The sequence below is a fragment of the Somniosus microcephalus genome, unplaced genomic scaffold (assembly GCF_052327205.1).
Source record: "Somniosus microcephalus isolate GS21.2 unplaced genomic scaffold, FLI_Smic_1.0 unresolved_chr2, whole genome shotgun sequence".
NCBI classification, from domain to species: Eukaryota; Metazoa; Chordata; class Chondrichthyes; order Squaliformes; family Somniosidae; genus Somniosus; species Somniosus microcephalus.
Window position 1 is genome coordinate 37,798,849 of NW_028225180.1, and position 27,146 is coordinate 37,825,994.

General features: G+C 47.4%; 1 protein-coding gene across 1 annotated transcript in view; it reads right to left on the bottom strand.

Annotated features, from left to right (window-relative positions):
* The window catches only part of LOC147092535 (NACHT, LRR and PYD domains-containing protein 6-like), a 121,618-nt gene that overhangs the window by 89,260 nt on the left and 5,212 nt on the right, over positions 1-27,146 (bottom strand). The window contains 5 exon segments of the mRNA XM_085975601.1: positions 2,214-2,304; positions 2,307-3,959; positions 7,652-7,717; positions 7,823-7,994; positions 10,277-10,452. Coding sequence (XP_085831727.1) covers positions 2,214-2,304; positions 2,307-3,959; positions 7,652-7,717; positions 7,823-7,994; positions 10,277-10,452 — 2,158 coding nt within the window.

The window sequence follows — 27,146 nt, forward strand, 5'->3', positions numbered from 1 at the left end:
TAAACTGGTATCAGTCTCACAAACTGTAAACTGGAATCAGTCTCACAAACTGTAAACTGGAATCAGTCTCACAAACTGTAAACTGGGAATCAGTCTCACAAACTGTAAACTGGAATCAGTCTCACAAACTCTAAACTGGAACCGGTCTCACAAACTGTAAACTGGAATCAGTCTCACAAACTGTAAACTGGAATCAGTCTCACAAACTGTAAACTGGAATCAGTCTCACAAACTCTAAACTGGAATCAGTATCACAAACTGTAAACTGGGAATCAGTCTCACAAACTGTAAACTGGGAATCAGTCTCACAAACTGTAAACTGGAATCAGTCTCACAAACTGTAAACAGGGAATCAGTCTCACAAACTGTAAACTGGAATCAGTCTCACAAACTGTAAACTGGAATCAGTCTCACAAACCGTAAACTGGGAATCAGTCTCACAAACTGTAAACTGGAATCAGTCTCACAAACTGTAAACAGGGAATCAGTCTCACAAACTGTAAACTGGAATCAGTCTCACAAACTGTAAACTGGAATCAGTCTCACAAACTGTAAACTGGAATCAGTCTCACAAACTGTAAACTGGAATCAGTCTCACAAACTGTAAACTGGAATCAGTCTCACAAACTGTAAACTGGAATCAGTCTCACAAACTGTAAACTGGAATCAGTCTCACAAACTGTAAACTGGGAATCAGTCTCACAAACTGTAAACTGGAATCAGTCTCACAAACTGTAAACTGGAATCAGTCTCACAAACTGTAAACTGGAATCAGTCTCACAAACTGTAAACTGGGAATCAGTCTCACAAACTGTAAACTGGAATCAGTCTCACAAACTGTAAACTGGAATCAGTCTCACAAACTGTAAACTGGAATCAGTCTCACAAACTGTAAACTGGAATCAGTCTCACAAACTGTAAACTGGAATCAGTCTCACAAACTGTAAACTGGAATCAGTCTCACAAACTGTAAACTGGAATCAGTCTCACAAACTGTAAACTGGAATCAGTCTCACAAACTGTAAACTGGAATCAGTCTCACAAAATGTAAACTGGGAATCAGTCTCACAAACTTTAAACTGGAATCAGTCTCACAAACTGTAAACTGGGAATCAGTCTCACAATCTTTAAACTGGAATCAGTCTCACAAAATGTAAACTGGGAATCAGTCTCACAAACTTTAAACTGGAATCAGTCTCACAAACTGTAAACTGGAATCAGTCTCACAAACTGTAAACTGGAATCAGTCTCACAAACTGTAAACTGGGAATCAGTCTCACAAACTGTAAACTGGGAATCAGTCTCACAAACTGTAAACTGGAATCAGTCTCACAAACTGTAAACTGGAATCAGTCTCACAAACTGTAAACTGGAATCAGTCTCACATACTGTAAACTGGAATCAGTCTCACAAACTGTAAACTGGAATCAGTCTCACAAACTGTAAACTGGAATCAGTCTCACAAACTGTAAACTGGGAATCAGTCTCACAAACTGTAAACTGGAATCAGTCTCACAAACTGAAACCTGGAATCAGTCTCACAAACTGTAAACTGGAATCAGTCTCACAAACTGGAAACTGGAATCAGTCTCACAAACTGTAAACGGGAATCAGTCTCACAAACCGTAAACTGGAATCAGTCTCACAAACTGGACCGGGTGACTTCTCTACTTTCACTTTATCTATTTTTATCCTATCCAATTTCTCTACTATCTCCTCCTTTACTGTGACATTGGCCCCATTCTCTTGTTTAATGAAGACTGATGCAAAGTCCTCATTTTGTACCTCAGCCCTGCCCTGAATATCTCCTTTTTGGACTCTAATCAGACCCACCCTTCCTTTGATTATACTTTTACTATTTAAATGTTTATAATCTATTTTTGGGTTCCTTTTTATGTAACTCATTTATCTATTATGGTGCAGCCATTTAGGTGGGGAGAAATCTCTTCACTTAGAGGGTTGGGAATCTTTGGAGTTCTCTACCTCAGAGGGCTGTGGATACTCAATCATTGAATATATTCAAGACATAGATCGATTGATTTTTGGATTCTAGAGGAATTATGGGATATGGAGATCAGGCGGGAAAGTGGAGTTGAGGTCGAAGATCAGCCATGATCTTATTAAATGGCGGAGCAGGCTTGAGGGGCCATATGGCCTACTCCTGCTCATATTCGTTTTGTACTAAGAGGAAGAAATAAACCCTACAGAAATACCTGACCACTTTGCATTTGTGTAGAACAGGTGCCAGTCTCTGGATCCCTTCAGTTCCCAGGCAGCAGTTATCGAGGTTAAGTTCCTGGATTACTCACAATGACCAATGACGGTCATCAGCACAGTGCAGTCTACCGGCGTCAGTCGTATTGCATTGTAGGGAAAGCATTCACCAAGTGTCAGTGACCCTCCCAATCCCACCGTCTGCTGCATTATCCCTTTGTTCTGTGACTCAAACAGATAATACAGTGATTCCAACAGCTTCCTTTTGCCCAATAGATTGTGGGTGTTGTTGAGGCTACTTTCAGTTCGTTCCTTCACCCAGTCGATCACCCTGCAGGTTGTCTGCTGAGGAAGGGATCCCAGCTGCTCTCCAAGTATCCAAGCTGCTCCTTGTGAGGAGAGACGGACAATAAATCGGAGGAATGTTCTGAATCGGTCGTCGCTCTGGGCAGAATCCAGGAGCTTTGTCAGGCCCTGTGGATCTGCAGTCAGGTATTTAGACAGTGCCACCACAAACTCCTGGAGGATGATGAGAATGAACGAGAAGAGGGGTTCAGCAGTGTCTGGGTCCAGGTGTTCGGTCACAAACCCCGGCAGAGCCTGTGAGCGCTCCAGTCTGAAGTCATGTAAGTGGTTCTCGTTGAACTGCAAGATGTTCTGGCCGATTCCCAGATAGGCCATTTCACCAGTTCTGAGTAACAGTTCACGCGTTTGCTCAGGTGGGAGATCCTGATGTTTATAAATGTTGAACTGATGGTTTTTAAAAATTTTCATTATGTAACTTGCAAAGAGTTGTGTGATGGTTTCAGGGTGTAGATTCGGTCTCCCCTGCATTTGTGGGGCCAGTGAGCAACAGATGACACTACAGTAGGAAGGATTGTCACACATGGAGTACAGGATGTCATGCTGTTCCACATGGGTGAAAACTTCTTACGCCAGTTGCTGGTCTGTAAAATATTGCTTGAAGTATTTCCTGCGCTGTTCCTTCAAAAAGCCCACGATCTCTGCCCACAGATTGATCGCAGCTTTTCTCAGTGACTCCAGTTCAGTCGAGCGGGTTGTGACCAGCACCGAACAGCCTCTCAGCACTTTCTCCTGGATCAGACAGCGCACAATGTCAGCCACTTCACAGAGGCATTCCGGGTGGAAACACTGGTGCTCATTGAGTGTGTTCCTCTTCGAGTCTGTGAAATCAATCTTCTCCTTACACTCCTCTAAACTGTCCAATATAAAGAGCAGCCCCTGAGGTTCCGCCCAGAGGTGCTCGATCCCATTCCCAAAGTGAGGATATGAATCCAGGATCAATTTCTTGATGCTCGTCCTGCCTTTTATGTTGTTGAGGTCTCGAAATTTAAATTGAAACACAAACTGAAACTGTTGGTAGATTTTCCCTGCGGCCCAGTCATGGACAATCTTCTGAACCATGGTGGACTTTCCAATCCCTGCCGGACCACTGACCACTGCAGTCCCAGACAGGCTGCTTTTACCAAAACTGCTCCTGAACAACTGAGAGATTCTCATGGTTTCACGTCCTGCTTTGTCTATGTTCCTTTGGTCTTTCTTACGTTTCCTGCCTCTCACAGTTAGGAAATGTCTTGAAAAATTCTGATCAGGGTTGGAAGCGACGATTACCTGTTAGATGTATCCATCCTCCAGGTTGAAGTTAATGTCTTTTGCACCGATTATATTTACCTTTAGATATGCATTGTTTTCACGAAGGAATATTTTGTGTGGAACCTGAATTTCTTGAAATGAAAATTGAAGTTGTTATCAATAATGTACAACAAAAAAGCATCATCTGCCATGCATTGTAGGGCGGGGAGTCCATATTTAAAGTTGTAAAAGAAATATTTCAGATTATACTTTCACTATCTATTAAGAGAGCATCGGAATATTACTGCAATATAAGTTGTTAATAACAAGCTTAAGTAATGTCGACATATACATCCAGAGACGTGAGTTCAAATCTCACAACAGCAGCTGGGGAATTTAAATTGAGGGAATTAAAGAAAGCTGGAATAAAAAGCTAATAGCAGTAATGGTAACCGTGAAACTAACGGATTGTCTTAAAAAATCCATCTGGTTCACTAATGTTCATTAGGGATTGAAATCTGATGTCCTTACCTGGTCTGGTCTATGTGTGACTCCAGAGCCACTGCAATGTGGTTGACTCTTAAATGCCCTCTGAACTGCTACAGAAAACAATAATAAGAATAAAACTGGATGGACCAACTGGCATCGACCTCGGCACAGGCTTCGAAAACGACAAAGGCACAACCAGCCCAGTCGACCCTGCAAAGTCCTCCTCACTAACATCTGGTGACATGTGCCACAATTAGGAGAGCTGTCCCACAGATTAGTCAAGCAACAGCGTGACATAGTCACACTCACAGAAACATACCTTTCAGCCAATGCCCCAAAATCCTCCATCACCATCCCTGGGTGCGTCCTGACCCACCGACAGGACAGAACCACCAGAGGAGGCGGGACAGTGGCATACAGTCGGAAAGGAGTGGCCCTGGGAGTACTCAACATTGACTCCGGACTACACAAAAGCTCATGGACAAGGAAACCTTCTGCTGAATATCACCTAGCGCACTCCCTCAGCTGATGAATCAGTATTCCTCCATGTTGAACACCACTTGGAAGAAGCACTGAGAGTAACAAGGGCACTGAATGTACTCTGGGTGGGGGACTTCAATGTCCATAACCAAAAGTGGCTCGTTAGCAAATCTACTGACCGAGCTGGCCGAGTCCTGAATGATAGATCTTACAGACTGGTGGTGAGGGAACCAACGCGAGGGAAAACCCACTTGACCGCGTCCTCATCAATCGATCTGTCGCAGGTGCATCTGTCCAATGGCAGCATTGGTAGCAGTGACCACCGCACAATCATTGTGGAGATGCAGTCCCGTCTTCACACTGAGGACACCCTCCATCGTGTTGTGTGGCACTATCACTGTGCTAAGTGGGATAGATTCAGAACAGATCTAGTAGCTCAAAGCTGGGCAAGCATGAGGCGCTGTGGGCAATCAGCAGCAAACTCTTTAACCTCATGGTCCAGCATATCCCTCACACTACCATTAACACCAAGCCAGGGGACCAACCATGGTTCAGTGAGGTGTGTAGAGGAGCATGTCAGGAGCAACATCAGGCATACGTAAAAATGAGGTGCCAACCTGGGGATGCTGCAACACAGGGCTACATGCATGCTAAAAAGTGGAAGCAGAATGCTATAGACAGAGCTAAGCGATTCCACAAACAATGGACCAGATCGAAGTTCTGCAATCCTGCCACATCAAATCGTGAATGGTGGTGGGCAATTAAACATCTAACAGGAGGAGGAGGCTCCGTGAACATCCCCATCCTCAATGATGGCAGAGCACAGCACACGAGAACAAAAGATAAGGCTGAACTGCTTGCAAACATCTTCAGCCAGAATGCCGTGTGCATGATTTATATCGGCCACCACCTGAGGCCCCCACCATCACAGAAATCATTCTTCAGCCAACTTGAATCGCTCCAAGTGCTATCAAGAAATGACTGAATGCACTGTATACAGTAAAGGCTATGGGCCCCGACACCATCCCGGCTATCGTGCTGAAGACATGTGCACCAGAACTAGCTGCGCCTCTAGCCAAGCTATTCAAGTACAGCTACAACACTGGCATTCACCTGACAATGTGGAAACCTGCGCAGGAATGTACTGTCCACAGCAAGCAGGTCAAATCCAATCCAGATAATTACCGCCCCATCATTCTATTCTCAATCATTAGCAAAGTGACCGAAGGTGTTGTCCATAGTGCTAACAAGTGGTACTTACTCACCAATAACCTGCTCAACGATGCCTAGTTTGGGTTCCGCCAGGACCACTCAACTCCAGACCTCATTACAACGTTAGACCAAATATGGATAAAAGAGCTGAATTCCAGAGGTGAGGAGCGAGTAACTGCCCTTGATATCAAGGCAGTATTTGACTGTGTGGAACCAGGGAGGCCTAGTAAAATTAAAATCAATGGCAATCAGGGGGAAATATCTCCACTGGCTGTAGTCATACCGAGCACAAATTAAGATGGTTGTGGTTATTGGAGGGCAATCATAGCAACCGCAGGACATTGGTGCAGGTGTTCTTCAGGGCAGTGTCCTAGGCCCAACCATCTTCAGCTGCTTCATCAATGACCTTCCCTCCATCGTAATTTCAGAAATGGGTTTGTTCACTGAGGACTGCACAGTGTTCAGTGCCATTTACAACTCCTCAGATAATGAAGCAGTCCATGCCCACATGCAGCAAGACACGGATGACATTCAGAATAGGGCTGTTAAGTGGCAAGTAACATTGACGCCACACAAGTGCCAGGCAATGACTATCTCCAACAAGAGATAATCTTACCACCACCCCGTGATATTCAACGGCATTACTGCCGCCAAATCCCCCACCAACAATATCCTGGCGATCTCCATTAATCAAAAAATTAACTGGACGAGCCACAAAAAGATTGTGGCTGCATCAGCTGATCAGGAGCTGGTTATTCTGCGGCGAGTGTCTCACCTTCTGACTACCTAAAACCTTTCCACCATCTACAAGGCACAAGTAAGGAGTGTGATGGAAATACTCTACATTTGTCTGGATGAGTGCAGCTCCAACAACAATCAAGAAGCTGGGTACTATCCAGGACAAAGCAGGCCACTTGATTGGCAGCACTTCCACCACCTTAAACCTTCACTCCCTCCACTATCAGCGTACCGTGGCTGCAGTGTGTACCATCTACAAGATGCACTGCAGCAACTCGCCAAGGCTTCTTCAGCAGCACCTCTCAAACCCGCAACCTCTTCCACATAGAAGGATAAGGGCAGCAGGCATATGGAAACACCATCACCTGCAAGTTCCCGTCCAAGTCACACACCATCCTGACTTAGAAATATATCCCCCATCCTGCATCGACGCTGGGTCAAAATCGTGGAACTCCCTCCCTAACAGCAATGTGGGAGTACCTTCACCACAAGGACTGCAGCGGTTCAAGAAGGTGGCTCACCACCACCTTCTCAAGGGCAATTAGTGCTGGACAATAAAGGCTGGCCTTGCCAGCGACGGCCACATTCCAGGAATGAATAAAAATCGAAATTTTCCAACTTACACGGTTGGATATATGCTCACTTTCTCTGGATTGTCTAGTCTAGTTACTCAGCCAGTACATCAGGTGCTCTCTGACTTACTCCGTAATGCCAGCATGTTCCACTTCATGTTCTATAAGTACAAGTGCCGGGAATTTCCTCGGAAACCCCAGATCCACCACTTAAACAGGGTTTCTGCCGAAGTTACGCTGAACTATCGGGAGATTCCCCCGTGCAAATTCCCTTCAGTACGGCGGTCTACAATGGAGTGCAAAAGGAAATCTTCCCACACAGTTTCACAATAATCGTTTGTGTCTACATTTACCTATTAGATAATTGGACACTCTGGGTTCTGTTAGGCTCCAAATTGCTTTCAATGGTAGATTGGCTCCTATTAACACAATTTTCAACAGTTACTATTCACAATATTCTTTTGCACAAAGATGACAGTGCGTGTTCATTTTTAAAGCTGGGTGCATTCAATCTCGCCCCGTACCTTTACTTTCAATCTCTTGCAATATTTTTCGCAGTTTCGTTTTGGTGAGCTCCATCTTTATAAAGGTTTCCCACATCGCTCTCCCGGCCCGAGCTCCCAACTCCATCACGGTGTCCAGGAGAGGTCTGGATGCATCCTGGTTACGAGCGTTCCTCGCCAGCTGTTGGATTTCCTGTAAAACAAGTTGAAGCACATCAGAGACGGTTTAGCCTCGCTCTCCGTCCATCAGAGAATGGTCATAGAGTCATGGAATCATAACGGCGCAGAAGGAGGCCATCCGGCCCATCGAGTCCATGCCGGCTCTCTGTAGCGCAATCCAGTCAGTCCCTGCAAGTTTATTTCCCTATCCAGTCTCCCCTTGAAAACAATGAGTGTCTCCGCTTCCACCACTTCTGTCGGCAGCGAGATCCATGTCCTCACCACTCGCTGCATAAAATAGTTTTTCCTCAAATCCCCTCCCTGTATCTCTTGGCCAAAACTTTAATCTGTGTTCCATCGTCCTTGTAACATCAACTAGTGGGAACAGCCTTTCCCCGTCTAGCCTATCCAAACCCGTCATTATCTTGTACACCTCTATCAAATCACACGCAACCTCCTTTGCTCGAATGAAAACAATTCCAGCTTCTCCAACCTGTCCTTGTAGCTAAGATCCCCCATCCCCGGAACCATTCTGGTAAATCTCCTCTGCACCCTCTCAAGGGCCTTCACATCCTTCCTAAAGTGTGGTGACCAGAACTGGATGCAATACTCCAGTTGTGGCCTAACCAGCGCTTTATAAAGTTTCAGCATAACTTCTCTACTTTTGTACTCAATACCTCTATTTATGAAGCCCAAGATCCCATATGGTTTTGTAACTACTCTCTCAATATGTCCTGCCACATTCAGGGGCCTATGCACATTAAGTCCCAGGTCCCTCTATCCCTGCACACTCTTTAAAACTGCCATGTAGTGTCTATTGCCTCTCCTTGTTCCTTCTGCCAAAATGCATCACCTCACTGTTCTCTGTATTAAATTCCATCTGCCATTTACCTGCCCCTTCTGCTAGACTTTCTATACTCTGTTGCAGTCGATTGGACCAGGGCAGCTGATTTTACATCACCAGGGCCCCCAGGAATTTCAGGTGTCACACACAGATACGGACAGTGGGAGCTGCCATCTCAGTCAAAATATTTCACGCTGAACATCCCGCTGGAGTGAGCCAAGGGATCACTCAATTATATCAAACCCACTACCCACCGGTTCAAGAAGAAGGCCGAACACCTTCTCAAGAGCAATCAATGCAGTGATGCCCACATCCTGAGAAAGAATATAAAACCGAAAGGGGGGGAGGGTCAGGTAATATTTCTATAAACACTCCCACTGAACGAGTTTCCACGCCACGACACTGAAGTGGCAATCTTTCTCCCTGCAGAGGTTAACTTCTGCAGATTGAAAACAGGGAGTTACAGACTTCAGCTTTGAAAATGACTTGCCAAATTTTCCTGAAACAAGAAAGTTTGACCGGGCCAAAGTACAATCTTTGGCCAAACAAAATGGCAGATAGAGTATAATGTGGGAAAATGTGAGCCTATCCACTTTGGTAGGAAGAACAGAAAAGCAAATTGTTATTTAAATGGAGAGAGACTACAGAATGCTGCGGTACAGAGGGATCTGGGGTCGTGGTACATGAATCACAAAAAGTTAGCATGTAGGTGCAGCACCTAATTAGGAAGGCAAATGGAATATTAACCCTTATTGCAAGGGTGATGGAGTAAAGAAGTAGGGAAGTCTTGCTACAACTGTACAGAACGTTGGCGAGACCATATTTGGAGACACCTGCAGTACTACGTACAGTTTGTGTCTCCTTATTTAACTATGGATATATTTGCATTGGAGCCAGTTAAGAGAAGGTTCACTACGTTGATTCCTGGGATGAAGGGGTTGTCTTATGAAGAAAGGTTGAGCACGTTGGGCCTATAATCATTGGATATTAGAAGGATGAGAGGTGATCTTATTGAAACATGTATGATGCTGAGGAGGCTTGACAGGGTTAACGCTGAGAGGACCCTCGTGGGGGAATCTAGAACTAGGGGGCGTAGTTTCAGAATAAGGGGTCGCCCATTTAAGATGGAGATGAGCAGGAATGTCTTCTCTCAGAAGGTCGTCACTCTTTGGAATTCCCTACACCAGAGAACGGTGAACGATGAGTCATTGAATATATTCAAGGCTGAGATAGACTCACTTGTGAAATACAGGAGAGTCATTGGTTATGGGGAACATGCGGAAAAGTGGAGCAAAGGCCAAGATCAGTTCAGCCATGATCTTATTGAATGGCGGAGCAAGCTCGAGGGGCCGAGTGGTCTACTCCTGCTCCTATTTCTTGTGTTCTTAAGCTGCAGACGTCTGTGATTCTCAGCATAATGTGCCAGGGTCTTGCGCTGAACTCTGAGGGGAGGTTGTGAAATACGAGCTCGCTATGGGTAAGGGAGCAGGTTGACGGCTCCATTGTATTTTGGCTGATAACGTCAGACTGATTCCTCCTAGACATTCCTCAATGGCTTCTTCTATTCTCTGGCGGTAGAATTCGGTGACTCTGCGGAAATGAATGTCGCTACATTCTTTCAAGGTCTGTCTGATAGAAGCAATGTGATCTGGTAACAGAGTACAAATACACGATCAGATATCAGCAGAAACTGGCCCAACAGCCAATCCTAGTGTTACATGATTTGTGTTCTCATTTATAAGTTACTTCTCAGAATAATACTTATCAAAGCATTTATTGTTGACATTCACCGATATATCATAGCGCCTTTCACGAACATCAGATGGCTCAAAGCGCTTTAAAGCCTAGGAAGTGTGTTCGGAGTGTAGTCATTGATGTAATGTAGCGCACAGTGATATGTATTATTGCAAGGGAAGGAGTTGTACTCTTATAGCGCCTTTCACGACCCTAGGATGTCCCAAAATGCTTTACAACCAATGCAGCATTTTAAAAAGTGTAGTCTTTGTTGTAATGTAGGAAATGCGGCTGCCAATTTATACACTGAAAGATCCCACAAGCAGCAATGTGATAAGGAGCAGGTCATCTGTTTTGGCGATGTTGAATGAGGGATAAATAATGGCCAGGACACTAGGGCTAACTTCACTGCTCCTCTTCAAAATAGTGCCATGGGAGCTATACATCCACCTGAGAGGGCACAGGGGCCTCGGTTTAACGTCACCTAGAAAAATACAGCAGCTCTACCCACTCAGTACTGCCCCCCGACAGTGCAGCACTCCCTCAGTACTGCCCCTCCAACAGTGCAGCGCACACTCAGTACTGCCCCTCCGACAGTGCAGCCCTCCCTCAGTACTGCCATTCTGACAGTGCAGCACTCTCACATTACTGCCCCACCGGCAGTGCAGCATTCCCTCAGTACTGCCACTCTGACAGTGCAGCGCTCCCTCAGTACTGACCATCTGATAGTGCAGCGCTCGCTCCGTACTGCCCATCTGACAATGTAGCACTCCCTCGGTACTGCCACTCTGACAGTGCAGCGCTTCCTCAGTACTGCCCCCTGAAAGTGCAGCACTCCCTCTGTACTGTCCGTCCGACAGTGCAGCCCTCCCTCAGTACTGCCCCTCCGACAGTGCAGCACACCCTCAGTACCGCCCCTCCAACAGTGCAGCACTCCCTCAGTACTGCCCATCCAACAGTGTAGTGCTCTCTCACTACTGCTCCTCCAACAATCCAACACCCCCTCAGTACTGCCCCTCCGACAGTGCAGCGCTCCCTCAGTACTGCCCCTCCGACAGTGCAGCGCTCGCTCAGTACTGCTCCTCCGGCATTGCAGCGCTCCCTAAGTACTGGTCCTCTGACAGTGCAGCGCTCCCTCTGTACTGGCCCTCCAACAGTGCAGCGCTCCCTCAGTACAACCCCTCTGAAAGTACAGCATCCCCTGAGTGCTGCACTGGAGCGTTGGCCTGGATTGTTGTGCTCACGTCTCTGGAGTGGGATTTGAACCCATGTGAGAGCATGACATTTGGCTTGTCTGTTGGTACGTGTGTGAGAGAGACAGTTCGGTGATCTCGGTGTGTGTGTGTGAGAGAGAGAGGCTGTTGGGTGAACTGTTGGTGTACGTGTGAGAGAAAGACTGTCGGGTGGGCCATTGGTGAATGCAAGAGAGAGACTGTTGCGTGATCTGTTGATGTGCTTGTGAGAGAGAGACTGACGGGCGCTCTGTTGGTGTAAATGTGAGAGCGAGACTGCTGGGAGCTCTGTTGGTGTAATTGTGAGAGAGTCTGTTGGGTGCTCTGTTGGTGTGTTTAAAAGAGAGACTGTCAGGTGCTCTGTTGGTGTAAATGTGAGAGAAACTGTTGAGTGATCTATTGGTGTAAGTCTGAGAAAGAGACTGTCGGGTGTTCTGTTGGTGTAAGTGTGAGAGAGAGACTGTAGGATGGTCTGTTGGTGAATGTGAGAGAGACACTGTTGGCTGACCTGTTGGTGCACATGAGAGAGAGAGACTGTTGGGTGCTTTGTTGGGGAATGCGAAAGAGTGACTGCTGGATGATCGGTTGGTCTATGGGTGCAAGGGAGTGAATGTTGGGTGCTTTGCTGGTGAACGTGAGAGACAGACTGTTGGGTGATCTCTTGGCTTGTGTGAGAGAGAGACTGTTGTGTGGTCTGTTGGTGTGTGTGAGTGTGTGAGAGAGAGACTGTTGTGAGTTCTGTTGGTAAATGCGAGAGAGTAACTGCTGGGAGATCTGTTTGTGTGTGTGTGAGAGAGAAAGTGTGTTGTGTGTTCTGCTGGTGAATGCGCGAGAGTAAATGTTGGGAGATCTGTTTGTGTGTGTGTGAGAGAGAGAGTGTGTTTTTTGTTCTGCTGGTGAATGCGCGAGAGTAAATGTTGGGAGATCTGTTTGTGTGTGTGTGAGAGAGAGAGTGTGTTGTTTGTTCTGTTGGTGAATGCGAGAGGATAACTGTTGGGTGATCTGTTCCTGTGTGTGTGAGAGAGAGTCTGATGGGTGATCTGTTGGTGTGTATGTGAGAGTGTGACTGTCTGGTGATGTGTTGGTTTGTATGTGAGAGAGACTGTTGCGTATCTGTTGGTGTGCGTGTGAGAGAGAGACATTTTGGTGATCTGTTGTTCTGTGTGTGGGAGAGAGTCTGTCGCGTGATCTGTGTATGTGTGTTAGATTGTGACTGTTGGGAGATCTGTTGGTGAATACGAGGAGAGAATGTTGGGTGATCTGTTCTTGTGTGTGAGAGCGAGAGACTGTTGGGTGACCTGTTAGTTTGTGTGTGGGAGAGTGACAGTCGCGTGATCTGTGAATGTGTGTGAGATTGTAACTGTTGAGTGATCTGTTGGTGAATTCGAGAGAGAGAATGTTGGGTGATCTGTGGTGAATGCGAGAGAGAGACTGTTGAGTGATCTGTTGGTAAATTCGAGAGAGAGATTGTTGGGTGATCTGTTGGTGAATGCGAGAGAGAGACTGTTGAGTGATCTGTTGGTGAATGGGAGAGAGAGACTGTTGGGAGATCTGCTAGCGTGCATGAGAGAGAGACTGTTGTGTGATCTGTTGGTGCTTGTGAGAGAGAGAGAATGTTTGGTGGCCTGTTGGTGAATGCGAGAGAGAGACTGTTGGGTGAACTGTTGGTGTGTGTGAGAGAGAGACTGTTGGGTGGTCTGTTGGTGAATGTGAGAAAGAGACTGTTGAGTGATCTGTTGGTGTGTGTGTGAGAGAGAGACTGTTGAGTGATCTGTTGGTGTGTGTGTGAGAGAGAGAAGGTTGGGTGATCTGTTGGTGTGTGTGAGAGAGAGACTGTTGGGTGGTCTGTTGCTGAATGTGAGAGAGACTGTTGGGTGAACTGTTGGTGTGTTAGTGAGAGAGAGAGAGAATGTTGGGTGATCAGTTGGTGAATGTGAGAGAGAGACTTTTGGGTGATCTGTTGGTGTGTGTGAGACTGTCGGGTGATCTGTTGGTGAATGTGAGAGAAAGATTGTTGGGTGAACTGTTGGTGTATGTGTTAGAGCGAGACTGTTGGGTGATCTGTTGGTGTGTGTGAGAGAGAGACTTTTGGGTGATCTGTTGGTGTCATAGAGTCATAGAGTCATAGAGTTATACAGCACAGAAAGAGGCCCTTCGGCCCATTGTGTCTGCGCCGACCATCAATCCCTGTCCAGTCTAATCCCATTTTCCAGCATTTGGTCCATAGCCTTGTATGCAATGGCATTTCAAGTGCTCATCCAAATGCTTCTTGAATGTTATGAGGGTTCCTGCCTCTACCACCCTTTCAGGCAGTGAGTTCCAGATTCCAACCACCCTCTGGGTGAAAAAGTTCCTCCTCAAATCCCCTCCAAACCTCCTGCCCCTTACCTTGAATCTATGCCCCCTTGTTATTGACCCCCCTACTAAGGGGAAAAGTTCCTCTTTGTCTACCCTATCTATGCCCCTCATCATTTTGTACACCTCAATCAGGTCCCCCCTCAGCCTTCTTTGCTCCAAGGAAAACAACACCAGCCTGTTTAGTCTTTCTTCATAGCTGAGGCACTCCATCCCAGGTAACATCCTGGTGAATCTTCTCTGCATCCTCTCCACAGCAATCACATCCTTCCTATAGTGAGGTGCCCAGAACTGCACACAGTACTCCAGCTGTGGCCTCACCAGCATTTTGTACAGCTCCATCATAACCTCCCTGCTAATATATTCTATGCCTCGGCTAATGAAGGCAAGTATCCCATATGCCTTTTTAACCACCTTATCTGTAAAGTCTGTGGGTTGTATAGCAAAGTAATACACAGACTACAAGAGTAACTTAAACAGGACTTTACTATTCGAAGGTCAGGGCGAATCTGCCCAATAAATTCTGCCACAGCACTTATATACCGGTGTGGTCACCGTCGGCATTACAGTATACAGCAGCCAGGATAAAGTAGTGCCACACCTAAAATAGTTCTCTTAAAGGTGGACGGTTACATACAATAGTTCTCTTAAAGGTAGAACAGTTACATACACTACAATCCTCCCTTTTTAGCTTACAACATACTTATTCCCCATTAACATAACATCATAACATATCCAACTTCATGTTACAACAGTTCACAGAGGTAGTCTCTGCGGAAACAGTTCACAGATTCAGTCTCTGCGGGAAACAGTTCACAGATTCAGTCTCAGATCTTCTTGACTCGGTCCGGACCACGCCTCCGTGGTGTAGTCGGGTCACCTTGCTAGAGGGACTCATCCCATAGTCCTTCCCTAGACTTAACAGCCTTACTTCCATCACTTCTGAACCAGCATTGCTGACTTTTTAAAACAAACAAAAAACAGTTGGATTGCCTTGGGAAATTTTCCTACTTTCCAACTGATTTGGCTCCGTTCGGGGGACTACGTGTGTGATCGGGTAGAGGTAATAATGGTTCAGATGGTTATCATCTTCTGCTTCGTCTTTTCCTTTTTTGCTTCTTGGAGACTCTCGGGGCTCCATTGTCAGCTGCCAGCTGTAACGCCACCATCTCCCTATGTTCCTTAGACTTTAAGTGATTCATCCTGATTTCGGCACTTTGGGAGTTCTCGGCACAAGCTGGGCAGACCAGGTCCTCGTAATACTCAGTGTCACTCAACAGATCATGGTAATATTCGGTGTCGTCCTGAGCTAGGCCCGCGAGAGGGTCTTCTATTTCCTCCTTACCCAGCTGGACGTTAGCCGACTTTTGTTCCAAATACCGACATCTGTCCTGAAGAGACTTCATCATGCGTTCAGATTCATCCCGCTTTTTCTGGGCTTCCTGCAAGTCTTTTACTAATGACCTCATTTGTGATTTCAATACTTCAACTTCATTCGGAGATTGATTGATCGGACTATTCAATCCCTCTACTGAAGTAGCTGTTTCAGTATTCTGTTGTTCTACATTGCCGTGCGTCAGCGTACTTTTGGCATCCAAGGGCTGTTCTGCTGCAGACTTCTCAGTCTGGGTTGCCACCTCAGCTCTTCCAATGACTTTTGAGAGCTCCCTTCCCTTTGAAGATTGAGGCTCGTATTTAAGTTTTTCCCATTTTAGAGTTTTATCCCTCAGCATATGAATGAGTTGGCTGACTGTTAACTCTTCTGCCATCATCCCTTTTCCATTAACTACAGGGCTGTTTATAACCTTGCCCTGGAGGAGTTGGCTGACTGTTAACTCTTCTGTCCTCATCCCTTTTCCATTAGCTGCAGGGCTGTTTAGAACCTTGTCCTGGGGCTCCTTTGCTGCTTCTACTTCGCCATCATCCGCAGCCCCCATCATTCGAATTTCCACAAATGAATCGTCCGGTGATGCTGCACCCAACTTCAGTAGGAGCTCGGAAGTCATGTCGACCAACTCAGCTTTTTCTGCCTGCAACCTGCTAACCAGCGCCTTCAGTTGCGGCACATCTTGTTCCACCGGATTGGAGCACGCCCCTTCAGAAGCCGAATCAGCTTTGATTCGTTTGGCCTCCTCGTGCAGACGGTTTGTGTGCTCCTGCTCCCTTTTCTTCCCCAGCTGCTTCTGTTGTCTTTCCAGATTCTCCCATTCGGTATCATAGAACTTTTTCATTGCTTTCATCTCTTGCTCGAGACGGCAATTCAATTGCTCTAATTGCTGTCGTAATCTGAAATAAGTTTGCGTTCGAGCTCGATGTTCCTCAGTAATATATATGTCTGTAACTTGAACAGACTCAGAATTCACTGTCAAGCTATGTTGTTGTTGTTCAGAGGAATTCTGTTCTGAAACTTTGTTCTCCTCTGGAGCATAAGCCTTTAGGCCCACATTCGTTCTACCAACCTTAGTCAGCAAGTTCATTTTAGACTTGTCTTTCATGCTTGGGCTGGTCTTATCATCATCCATTTCAGAGTCTGAGCTGATTGTCTGCCCCGAGTCCTCACTCGTTATTGCTTTGAGGTAGTGCCATTCCATGTCTATTTTCTTGATCCACTCCCGTCCTAGAAGTGGTGGTCCTCCCTCAGGTAGTACGTATAAGTCCATTCCGGGGTTTTCTTTGCCCCTGTCTCTCACCTTGACTCTTATCTTTCCCATGGGGTATACTTTATGCCCCGTGTATGTCTGCAATACGAACTTGGTATCTCTCAAGGGTATATGTGAGAATAGCCGGTTGTAATCCCTTCGATTTATGACTGATAGGGCTGATCCAGTGTCCAATTCCATTCTCACTTGGACTCCGGCTATTTTTAGCATGACCCAGATAGTTTGTAGGTCAGCTTCCTTACTCACATTATGAATTCTCAGACTACCCAGTTCCTGGCTGCTTGGGTCTGAATCCGAATTCTGTTCATCTGAACTCTTCTCAACCACCTTGTGTACTTTGTTGTACTTTTCCTGTGATGGATTTTTTTTTTGGTTGTTGGTCTTCTTCCCTGACCGGCATACTTTGGCTATGTGACCCAGTTTGCCACATTTCCTACAGTCCTGGTTTTTAAACCAGCATTGGTTCTGATCATGTGTTGTCTTCCCACAACGATAACATTTCGTTGCACCCAAAGAAATTTGATCCACACTGAGGACCGCTGCCTTCAGCTGCATTTCCGCAGTTCCTTTCGCTGCGGCTTCGTGTGATGCTGCAATAAGGACAGCCCTATCCAGTGTAAGGTCGTTCTCTTCGAGCAGTCGCTTTTGCGTTCCTTCCTTCGACAACCCGCACACGAACTTGTCTCGCAATGCCTCTGTCAGATTTCCTCCAAACTGGCAGTATTTCGCTAGCCTACGCAGTTCGACCAAGTATTCCGCGTTGCTTTCCTCTTTCCGTTGCGTTCTCGCATAAAATTTGAATCGTTCCGCCAACATCAGCGGTGTGGGGTTCAAGTGATCCTTCAGAACAGCAACAATATTATCGAAGGTTTGATCCGCCGGTTTAACTGGTGCTAGAAGATGCTTCAATAGCCCGTATGTCTTCACCACCATCGAGTTTAGCAAGGTTATAGCTTTATCATCATCTTCTATTTTATTGGCCTCACAATATATCTCAATGCGTTCTACATACGTGGCCCAATCTTCTACCTCGGAATTGAAATCGTTGATGTTAGCACGCTTAGGCATCTTCACCTCCCTGATAAACAACAACGAAATATTTCTTTAACTCTTTTTTTAAATTTTTTTTCCAAGATGGCGGTTTCCCCGCACCTATCTTCTTTCCCCGCCCCTTTCAAAATGGTGGTTCCCGCTTCTGTCTTTTTCTCCGCCTACTGGCGGCTTCCCGCGGTTTCCCGCGCTTATCTTCTTTCCCCGCCCACTTTCAAGATGGCGGTTCCCGCATTTCTTCCCCTGGCGGGAGGGGTAAGCTTTTCCCTCGGTCGACGGCCACGGGCTTTCGGGGTTCGCAGCCTGCTCTTCGGCCTCAGCGCGTTCCCTTCTCTCGGCCGGGCAACCGGCTCTGGGTACAACCCGTTGACGGCGAACGGTCTCAGCCGCTGGCTGGATCTCGCTCAGTCTCCCTCGCTCGGGCTCTGTCTCTCCGGTGCTGGGTACAACCCGTTGACGGTGAACAGTTTCAGCCGCTGGGCTGGATCTCGCTCAGTCTTCCTCGGGCTCTGTCTCTCCCGCTCGCGCGGCTCTCGCTCGCTCTCTCTCGGGCTCTGTCTCTCCCGTTCGCGCGGCTCTCGCTCGGGCTCTGTCTCTCCCGCTCGCACGGCTCTCAATCGCACCTCCCAGCCCTCTCGCAGTCCGGTGCTTCCCTCCCCGGCTGCGGCTGAGTTCTCCGCGATTTATTTATTTTATCTCTTCCCGCGCCTTACGATCCCGGTCGCAGCGCTTCGTGGCCTCGGTCACTGTCCGACCTTTTTCACCCAATCACTCCTCCCAGCCTCTCACAGTCCGGTGCTTCCTCCCCGGCTGCAGCTGCGTTCTCCACGATTTATTTATTTTTATCTCTTCCTGCGCCTTACGATCCCGGTCGCAGCGCCTCGTGGTCGCGTTATTTATACGGCCTTTATCGCCGTCGCGGTCTAGTCGTCTCATGATGCTCCCCAGCCCGCTTGTACCATGGCTTCTGCTCCACGCTGCCCCAGTCTCAGCGCCTCTGGGCCCGACTTCTGTCCGGCTCCTTTCCCCCTCGACCGTGGTCGCGTGCACCGCCCTTATCCTCCGTTTATTTGTTTCTATTTTCCCTTTACTCACAGTCACCGTGGCCGACTTGCTTCTCGTGTTGATCAGCTCACTCACCACCGTGGCAGAAGGGACAATCCGTGCCTGTTGCTGATGGAAGACTTCGTGTTTGAAATCTTCCTCCTTTCTTGGTCTGCAGACTCGAGTTTTCTCTCAGCAAAACGACGAGGGCGGGTGCCTCTTCTCGATGCTCGTTTACTTCTTCAGAAGTATTGTTGCCGTAGGGTAAGATCGAACTCGTCGCCACTGTAAAGTCTGTGGGTTGTATAGCGAAGTAATACACAGACTACAAGAGTAACTTAAACAGGACTTTACTATTCGAAGGTCAGGGCGAATCTGCCCAATAAATTCTGCCACAGCACTTATATACCGGTGTGGTCACCGTCGGTATTACAGTATACAGCAGCCAGGATAAAGTAGTGCCACACCTAAAATAGTTCTCTTAAAGGTGGACGGTTACATAAAGTAGTTCTCTTAAATGTAGAACAGTTACATACACTACAATCCTCCCTTTTTAGCTTACAACATACTTATTCCCCATTAACATAACATCATAACATATCCAACTTCATGTTACAACAGTTCACAGAGGTAGTCTCTGCGGAAACAGTTCACAGATTCAGTCTCTGCGGGAAACAGTTCACAGATTCAGTCTCAGATCTTCTTGACTCGGTCCGGACCACGCCTCCGTGGTGTAGTCGGGTCACCTTGCTAGAGGGACTCATCCCATAGTCCTTCCCTAGACTTAACAGCCTTACTTCCATCACTTCTGAACCAGCATTGCTGACTTTTTAAAACAAACAAAAAACAGTTGGATTGCCTTGGGAAATTTTCCTACTTTCCAACTGATTTGGCTCCGTTCGGGGGACCACGTGTGTGATCGGGTAGAGTTAATAATGGTTCAGATGGTTATCATCTTCTGCTTCATCTTTTCCTTTTTTGCTTCTTGGAGACTCTCGGGGCTCCATTGTCAGCTGCCAGCTGTAACGCCACCATCTCCCTATGTTCCTTAGACTTTAAGTGATTCATCCTGATTTCGGCACTTTGGGAGTTCTCGGCACAAGGTGGGCAGACCAGGTCCTCGTAATATTCAGTGTCACTCAACAGATCATGGTAATATTCGGTGTCGTCCTGAGCTAGGCCCGCGAGAGGGTCTTCTATTTCCTCCTTACCCAGCTGGACGTTAGCCGACTTTTGTTCCAAATCCCGACATCTGTCCTGAAGAGACTTCATCATGCGTTCAGATTCATCCCGCTTTTTCTGGGCTTCCTGCAAGTCTTTTACTAATGACCTCATTTGTGATTTCAATACTTCAACTTCATTTGGAGATTGATTGATCGGACTATTCAATCCCTCTACTGAAGTAGCTGTTTCAGTATTCTGTTGTTCTACATTGCCGTGCGTCAGCGTACTTTTGGCTTCCAAGGGCTGTTCTGCTGCAGACTTCTCAGTCTGGGTTGCCACCTCAGCTCTTCCAATGACTTTTGAGAGCTCCCTTCCCTTTGAAGATTGAAGCTCGTATTTAAGTTTTTCCCATTTTAGAGTTTTATCCCTCAGCATATGAATGAGTTGGCTGACTGTTAACTCTTCTGCCATCATCCCTTTTCCATTAACTACAGGACTGTTTATAACCTTGCCCTGGAGGAGTTGGCTGACTGTTAACTCTTCTGTCCTCATCCCTTTTCCATTAGCTGCAGGGCTGTTTAGAACCTTGTCCTGGGGCTCCTTTGCTGCTTCTACTTCGCCATCATCCGCAGCCCCCATCATTCGAATTTCCACAAATGAATCGTCCGGTGATGCTGCACCCAACTTCAGTAGGAGCTCGGAAGTCATGTCGACCAACTCAGCTTTTTCTGCCTGCAACCTGCTAACCAGCGCCTTCAGTTGCGGCACATCTTGTTCCACCGGATTGGAGCACGCCCCTTCAGAAGCCGAATCAGCTTTGATTCGTTTGGCCTCCTCGTGCAGACGGTTTGTGTGCTCCTGCTCCCTTTTCTTCCCCAGCTGCTTCTGTTGTCTTTCCAGATTCTCCCATTCGGTATCATAGAACTTTTTCATTGCTTTCATCTCTTGCTCGAGACGGCAATTCAATTGCTCTAATTGCTGTCGTAATCTGAAATAAGTTTGCGTTCGAGCTCGATGTTCCTCAGTAATATATATGTCTGTAACTTGAACAGACTCAGAATTCACTGTCAAGCTATGTTGTTGTTGTTCAGAGGAATTCTGTTCTGAAACTTTGTTCTCCTCTGGAGCATAAGCCTTTAGGCCCACATTCGTTCTACCAACCTTAGTCAGCAAGTTCATTTTAGACTTGTCTTTCATGCTTGGGCTGGTCTTATCATCATCCATTTCAGAGTCTGAGCTGATTGTCTGCCCCGAGTCCTCACTCGTTATTGCTTTGAGGTAGTGCCATTCCATGTCTATTTTCTTGATCCACTCCCGTCCTAGAAGTGGTGGTCCTCCCTCAGGTAGTACGTATAAGTCCATTCCGGGGTTTTCTTTGCCCCTGTCTCTCACCTTGACTCTTATCTTTCCCATGGGGTATACTTTATGCCCCGTGTATGTCTGCAATACGAACTTGGTATCTCTCAAGGGTATATGTGAGAATAGCCGGTTGTAATCCCTTCGATTTATGACTGATAGGGCTGATCCAGTGTCCAATTCCATTCTCACTTGGACTCCGGCTATTTTTAGCATGACCCAGATAGTTTGTAGGTCAGCTTCCTTACTCACATTATGAATTCTCAGACTACCCAGTTCCTGGCTGCTTGGGTCTGAATCCGAATTCTGTTCATCTGAACTCTTCTCAACCACCTTGTGTACTTTGTTGTACTTTTCCTGTGATGGATTTTTTTTTTGGTTGTTGGTCTTCTTCCCTGACCGGCATACTTTGGCTATGTGACCCAGTTTGCCACATTTCCTACAGTCCTGGTTTTTAAACCAGCATTGGTTCTGATCATGTGTTGTCTTCCCACAACGATAACATTTCGTTGCACCCAAAGAAATTTGATCCACACTGAGGACCGCTGCCTTCAGCTGCATTTCCGCAGTTCCTTTCGCTGCGGCTTCGTGTGATGCTGCAATAAGGACAGCCCTATCCAGTGTAAGGTCGTTCTCTTCGAGCAGTCGCTTTTGCGTTCCTTCCTTCGACAACCCGCACACGAACTTGTCTCGCAATGCCTCTGTCAGATTTCCTCCAAACTGGCAGTATTTCGCTAGCCTACGCAGTTCGACCAAGTATTCCGCGTTGCTTTCCTCTTTCCGTTGCGTTCTCGCATAAAATTTGAATCGTTCCGCCAACATCAGCGGTGTGGGGTTCAAGTGATCCTTCAGAACAGCAACAATATTATCGAAGGTTTGATCCGCCGGTTTAACTGGTGCTAGAAGATGCTTCAATAGCCCGTATGTCTTCACCACCATCGAGTTTAGCAAGGTTATAGCTTTATCATCATCTTCTATTTTATTGGCCTCACAATATATCTCAATGCGTTCTACATACGTGGCCCAATCTTCTACCTCGGAATTGAAATCGTTGATGTTAGCACGCTTAGGCATCTTCACCTCCCTGATAAACAACAACGAAATATTTCTTTAACTCTTTTTTTAAATTTTTTTTCCAAGATGGCGGTTTCCCCGCACCTATCTTCTTTCCCCGCCCCTTTCAAAATGGTGGTTCCCGCTTCTGTCTTTTTCTCCGCCTACTGGCGGCTTCCCGCGGTTTCCCGCGCTTATCTTCTTTCCCCGCCCACTTTCAAGATGGCGGTTCCCGCATTTCTTCCCCTGGCGGGAGGGGTAAGCTTTTCCCTCGGTCGACGGCCGCGGGCTTTCGGGGTTCGCAGCCTGCTCTTCGGCCTCAGCGCGTTCCCTTCTCTCGGCCGGGCAACCGGCTCTGGGTACAACCCGTTGACGGTGAACGGTCTCAGCCGCTGGCTGGATCTCGCTCAGTATCCCTCGCTCGGGCTCTGTCTCTCCGGTGCTGGGTACAACCCGTTGACGGCAAACAGTTTCAGCCGCTGGGCTGGATCTCGCTCAGTCTTCCTTGGGCTCTGTCTCTCCCGCTCGCGCGGCTCTCGCTCGCTTTCTCTCGGGCTCTGTCTCTCCCGTTCGCGCGGCTCTCGCTCGGGCTCTGTCTCTCCCGCTCGCACGGCTCTCAATCGCGCCTCCCAGCCCTCTCGCAGTCCGGTGCTTCCCTCCCCGGCTGCGGCTGAGTTCTCCGCGATTTATTTATTTTATCTCTTCCCGCGCCTTACGATCCCGGTCGCAGCGCTTCGTGGCCTCGGTCACTGTCCGACTTTTTTCACCCAATCGCTCCTCCCAGCCTCTCGCAGTCCGGTGCTTCCTCCCCGGCTGCGGCTGCGTTCTCCACGATTTATTTATTTTTATCGCTTCCCGCCCCTTACGATCCGGTCGCAGCGCTTCGTGGCCTCAGTCACTGTCTGGCCTTTTTCACCCCAATCGCGCCTCCCAGCTTCTCGCAGTCCGGTGCTTTCCTCCCCGGCTGTGGCTGAGTTCTCCGTGGCTTATTTATGTTTATATCTTCCCGCGCCTTACGATCCCGGTCGCAGCGCCTCGTGGTCGCGGTATTTGTCCGGCTTTTTCGCCGTCGCGGTCTAGTCGTCTCACGATGCTCCCCAGCCCGCTTGTACCACGGCTTCTGCTCCACGCTGCCCCAGTCTCAGCGCCTCTGTGCCCGACTTCTGTCCGGCTCCTTTCCCCCTCGACCGTGGTCGCGTGCACCGCCCTTATCCTCCGTTTATTTGTTTCTATTTTCCCTTTACTCACAGTCACCGTGGCCGACTTGCTTCTCCTGTTGGTCGGCTCACTCACCACCGTGGCAGAAGGGACAATCCGTGCCTGTTGCTGATGGAAGACTTCGTGTTTGAAATCTTCCTCCTTTCTTGGTCTGCAGACTCGAGTTTTCTCTCAGCAAAACGACGAGGGCGGGTGCCTCTTCTCGACGCTCGTTTACTTCTTCAGAAGTATTGTTGCCGTAGGGTAAGATCGAACTCGTCGCCACTGTAAAGTCTGTGGGTTGTATAGCGAAGTAATACACAGACTACAAGAGTAACTTAAACAGGACTTTACCATTCGAAGGTCAGGGCGAATCTGCCCAATAAATTCTGCCACAGCACTTATATACCGGTGTGGTCACCGTCGGTATTACAGTATACAGCAGCCAGGATAAAGTAGTGCCACACCTAAAATAGTTCTCTTAAAGGTGGACGGTTACATACAATAGTTCTCTTAAAGGTAGAACAGTTACACACACTACATTATCTACCTGTTCCGCTGCCTTCAGGGATCTATGTACATGTACACCAAGGTCCCTCTGACCCTCTGTACTTCCTAGGGTCCTACCACTCATTGTGTATTCCCTTGCCTTATTTGTCCGTCCAAAATGCATCACCTTGCACTTTTCAGGGTTAAATTCCATTTGCCACTTTTCCGCCCATCTGACCAACCCGTTTATATCGTCCTGTAGCCTGAGGCTTTCCTCCTCGCAATTTACCACCCCACCAATTTTCGTGTCATCTGCAAACTTACTGATCATGCCTTTTACATTCTCATCCAAATCATTTATGTGGATCACACACAGCAAGGGTCCCAGCACCGATCCCTGAGGTACCCCACTGGACACAGGCTTCCAGTCACAAAAGCAACCTTCGACCATCACCCTCTGCCTCCTGCCACTCAGCCAGTTTAGGATCCAACGCGCCAAGGCACCCTGGATCCCATGGGCTCTTACCTTCTTGACCAGTCTCCTATGCGGAACTTTGTCAAAAGCTTTACTGAAATCCATGTAAACCACATCCACAGCATTTCCCTCATCCACACACCTAGTCACCCCCTCGAAAAATTCAATCAGATTGGTCAGACATGATTTACCCTTGACAAGGCCATGCTGACTATCCCCGATTAATCCTTGCCTCTCCAAGTGGAGACTAATTTTGTCCCTCAGAATTTTTTCCAATAATTTCCCTACCACAGATGTTATGCTCGCTGGCCTGTAATTCCCTGGTTTATCCCTGCTACCCTTCTTGAATAATGGTACTACGTTAGCTGTTCTCCAGTCCTCTGGTACATCCCCTGTGGCCAGAGAGGTTCTGAAAATTTGTGTCAGAGCCCCTGCAATCTCCTCCTTTGCCTCACACAACAGCCTGGGATACATCTCGTCCAGGCCTGGGGATTTATCCACTTTTTGGCCTGCTAAAACCGCTAGTACCTCCTCCCTCTCGATGCTAATATGTTCAAGTCTAATATGTCTACATCGTCTTTCTCCATAGTGAACACAGATGCAAAAAATTCATTTAAAACCCCGCCTACATCATCTGGCTCTACACACAGATTGCCACTTTGGTCCCTAATGGGCCTTACCCTTTCCATGGTTATCCTCTTGCCCTTAATATACTTATAAAACATCTTAGGATTTTCCTTTATTTTGCTCGCCAGTGTTATTTCATGGCCCCTCCTCGCCCTCCTAATTTCTTTTTTAAGTATGCCCCTGCACTTTTTATACTCCTCTAGGGCTTCCTCCGTCTTTAGTCTTTTGTAACTGCCAAAAGCCCCCCTTTTTTTCCTAATGCATTTTTGTATATCCCTTGTCATCCAAGGTTCCCTTTGCTTGTTGGTCCCACCCTTGACCTTTACAGGAACATGTTGGCATTGTACTCTCTCTATTTCCCTTCTGAAAGTCTCTCACTGCTTTGATGTGGATTTTCCTATAAGTAGCTGCTCCCAGTCCACTTTGGCCAGATCCTGCCTTATCATATTAAAATCGGCCTTTCCCCAATTTAGAACCCTTATTTCCGGGCCGTCTTTGTCTTTTTCCTTGACCACCTTAGATCTCACCGAATTATGGTCACTGTCGCCAAAATTCTCTCCTACTGACTCTTCCACCACTTGCCCGGCTACATCCCCTAGAATTAGGTCCAGTACCGCCCCCTCTCTTGTAGGACTTTCTACATGTTGGCTCAAAAAGCTCTCCTGGATGCACTTTAAGAATTCTGCACCCTCTAAGCCTTTCACACTCTGACTATCCCAATTAATATTGGGGAAGTTGAAATCCCCCACTATTATTACCCTATTATTTTCGCACTTCTCTGAGATTTGCCTACATATCTGTTCCTCTATCTCCCCCTGACTGTTCGGGGGCCTATAGTACACTCCCAGCAAAGTGCTTGCTCCCTTTTTGTTTTTAAGTTCTACCCATATGGCCTCATTAGAGGAACCCGCTAATATATCATCCCTCCTTACAGCAGTAATTGATTCCATAATTAATATTGCAACACCCCCTCCCCATTTACACCCCCCTCTGTCTCGCCTGAAGATTCTGTACCCCGGAATATTGAGCTGCCAGTCCTGACCCTCTCTCAACCATGTCTCCGTGATAGCAACAATATCGTACTCCCATGTGTTCAGCAACAACTTCAGTTCATCCACCTTATTTGCAAGACACCTTGCATTAAAATAAACGCCTTCCAGCCTTGCCATATTCCCTTTTGCCTTCACATATTTGCTCTGCCTTCCCAGCTGACTTGTTTTTTCCTCCGTATTTGGCTGTAAATCACCCCCTACTATAGTTCCACTCTGTATCCCATCCCCCTGCCAAGTTAGATTAAACCCCCCCCAGCAGTGCTAGCAAACCTCCCCGCAAGGATATTAGTCCCCCTCTGGTTCAGGTGTAAACCGTTCGACTTGTACAAGTCCCACCTTTCCCAGGAGCAGACCCAGTGATCCAGGAAACTAAAGCCCTCCCTCCTGCACCATCCCTTTAGCCACACATTCATCTGTTCTATCTTCCTATTCCTATACTCACTAGCACGTGGCACCGGGAGTAATCCAGAGATTACAACCTTTGAGGTCCTGCTCTTTAATCTTCCACCTAGCTCCTTAAATTCTTGCTGCAGGACCTCATCCCTCTTTTTACCTATGTCGTTGGTACCAATGTGGACCACAACCTCTGGCTGTTCACCCGCCCCCTCCAGAATGCCCTGCAGCCGCTCAGTGACATCCTTGACCCTGGCACCAGGGAGGCAACAAACCATCCTGGATTCACGTCTACGGCCACAGAAACGCCTATCTGTTCCCCTTACTATAGAATCCCCTACCACTATTGCTCTCCCACTCTTTTTCCTCCCTTCCTGGGCAGCAGGAGCACCCCCAGTGCCAGGAAGTTGGCTGCTGCTGCCTTACCCTGGTGAGTCATCCCCCTCAACAGTATCCAAAGC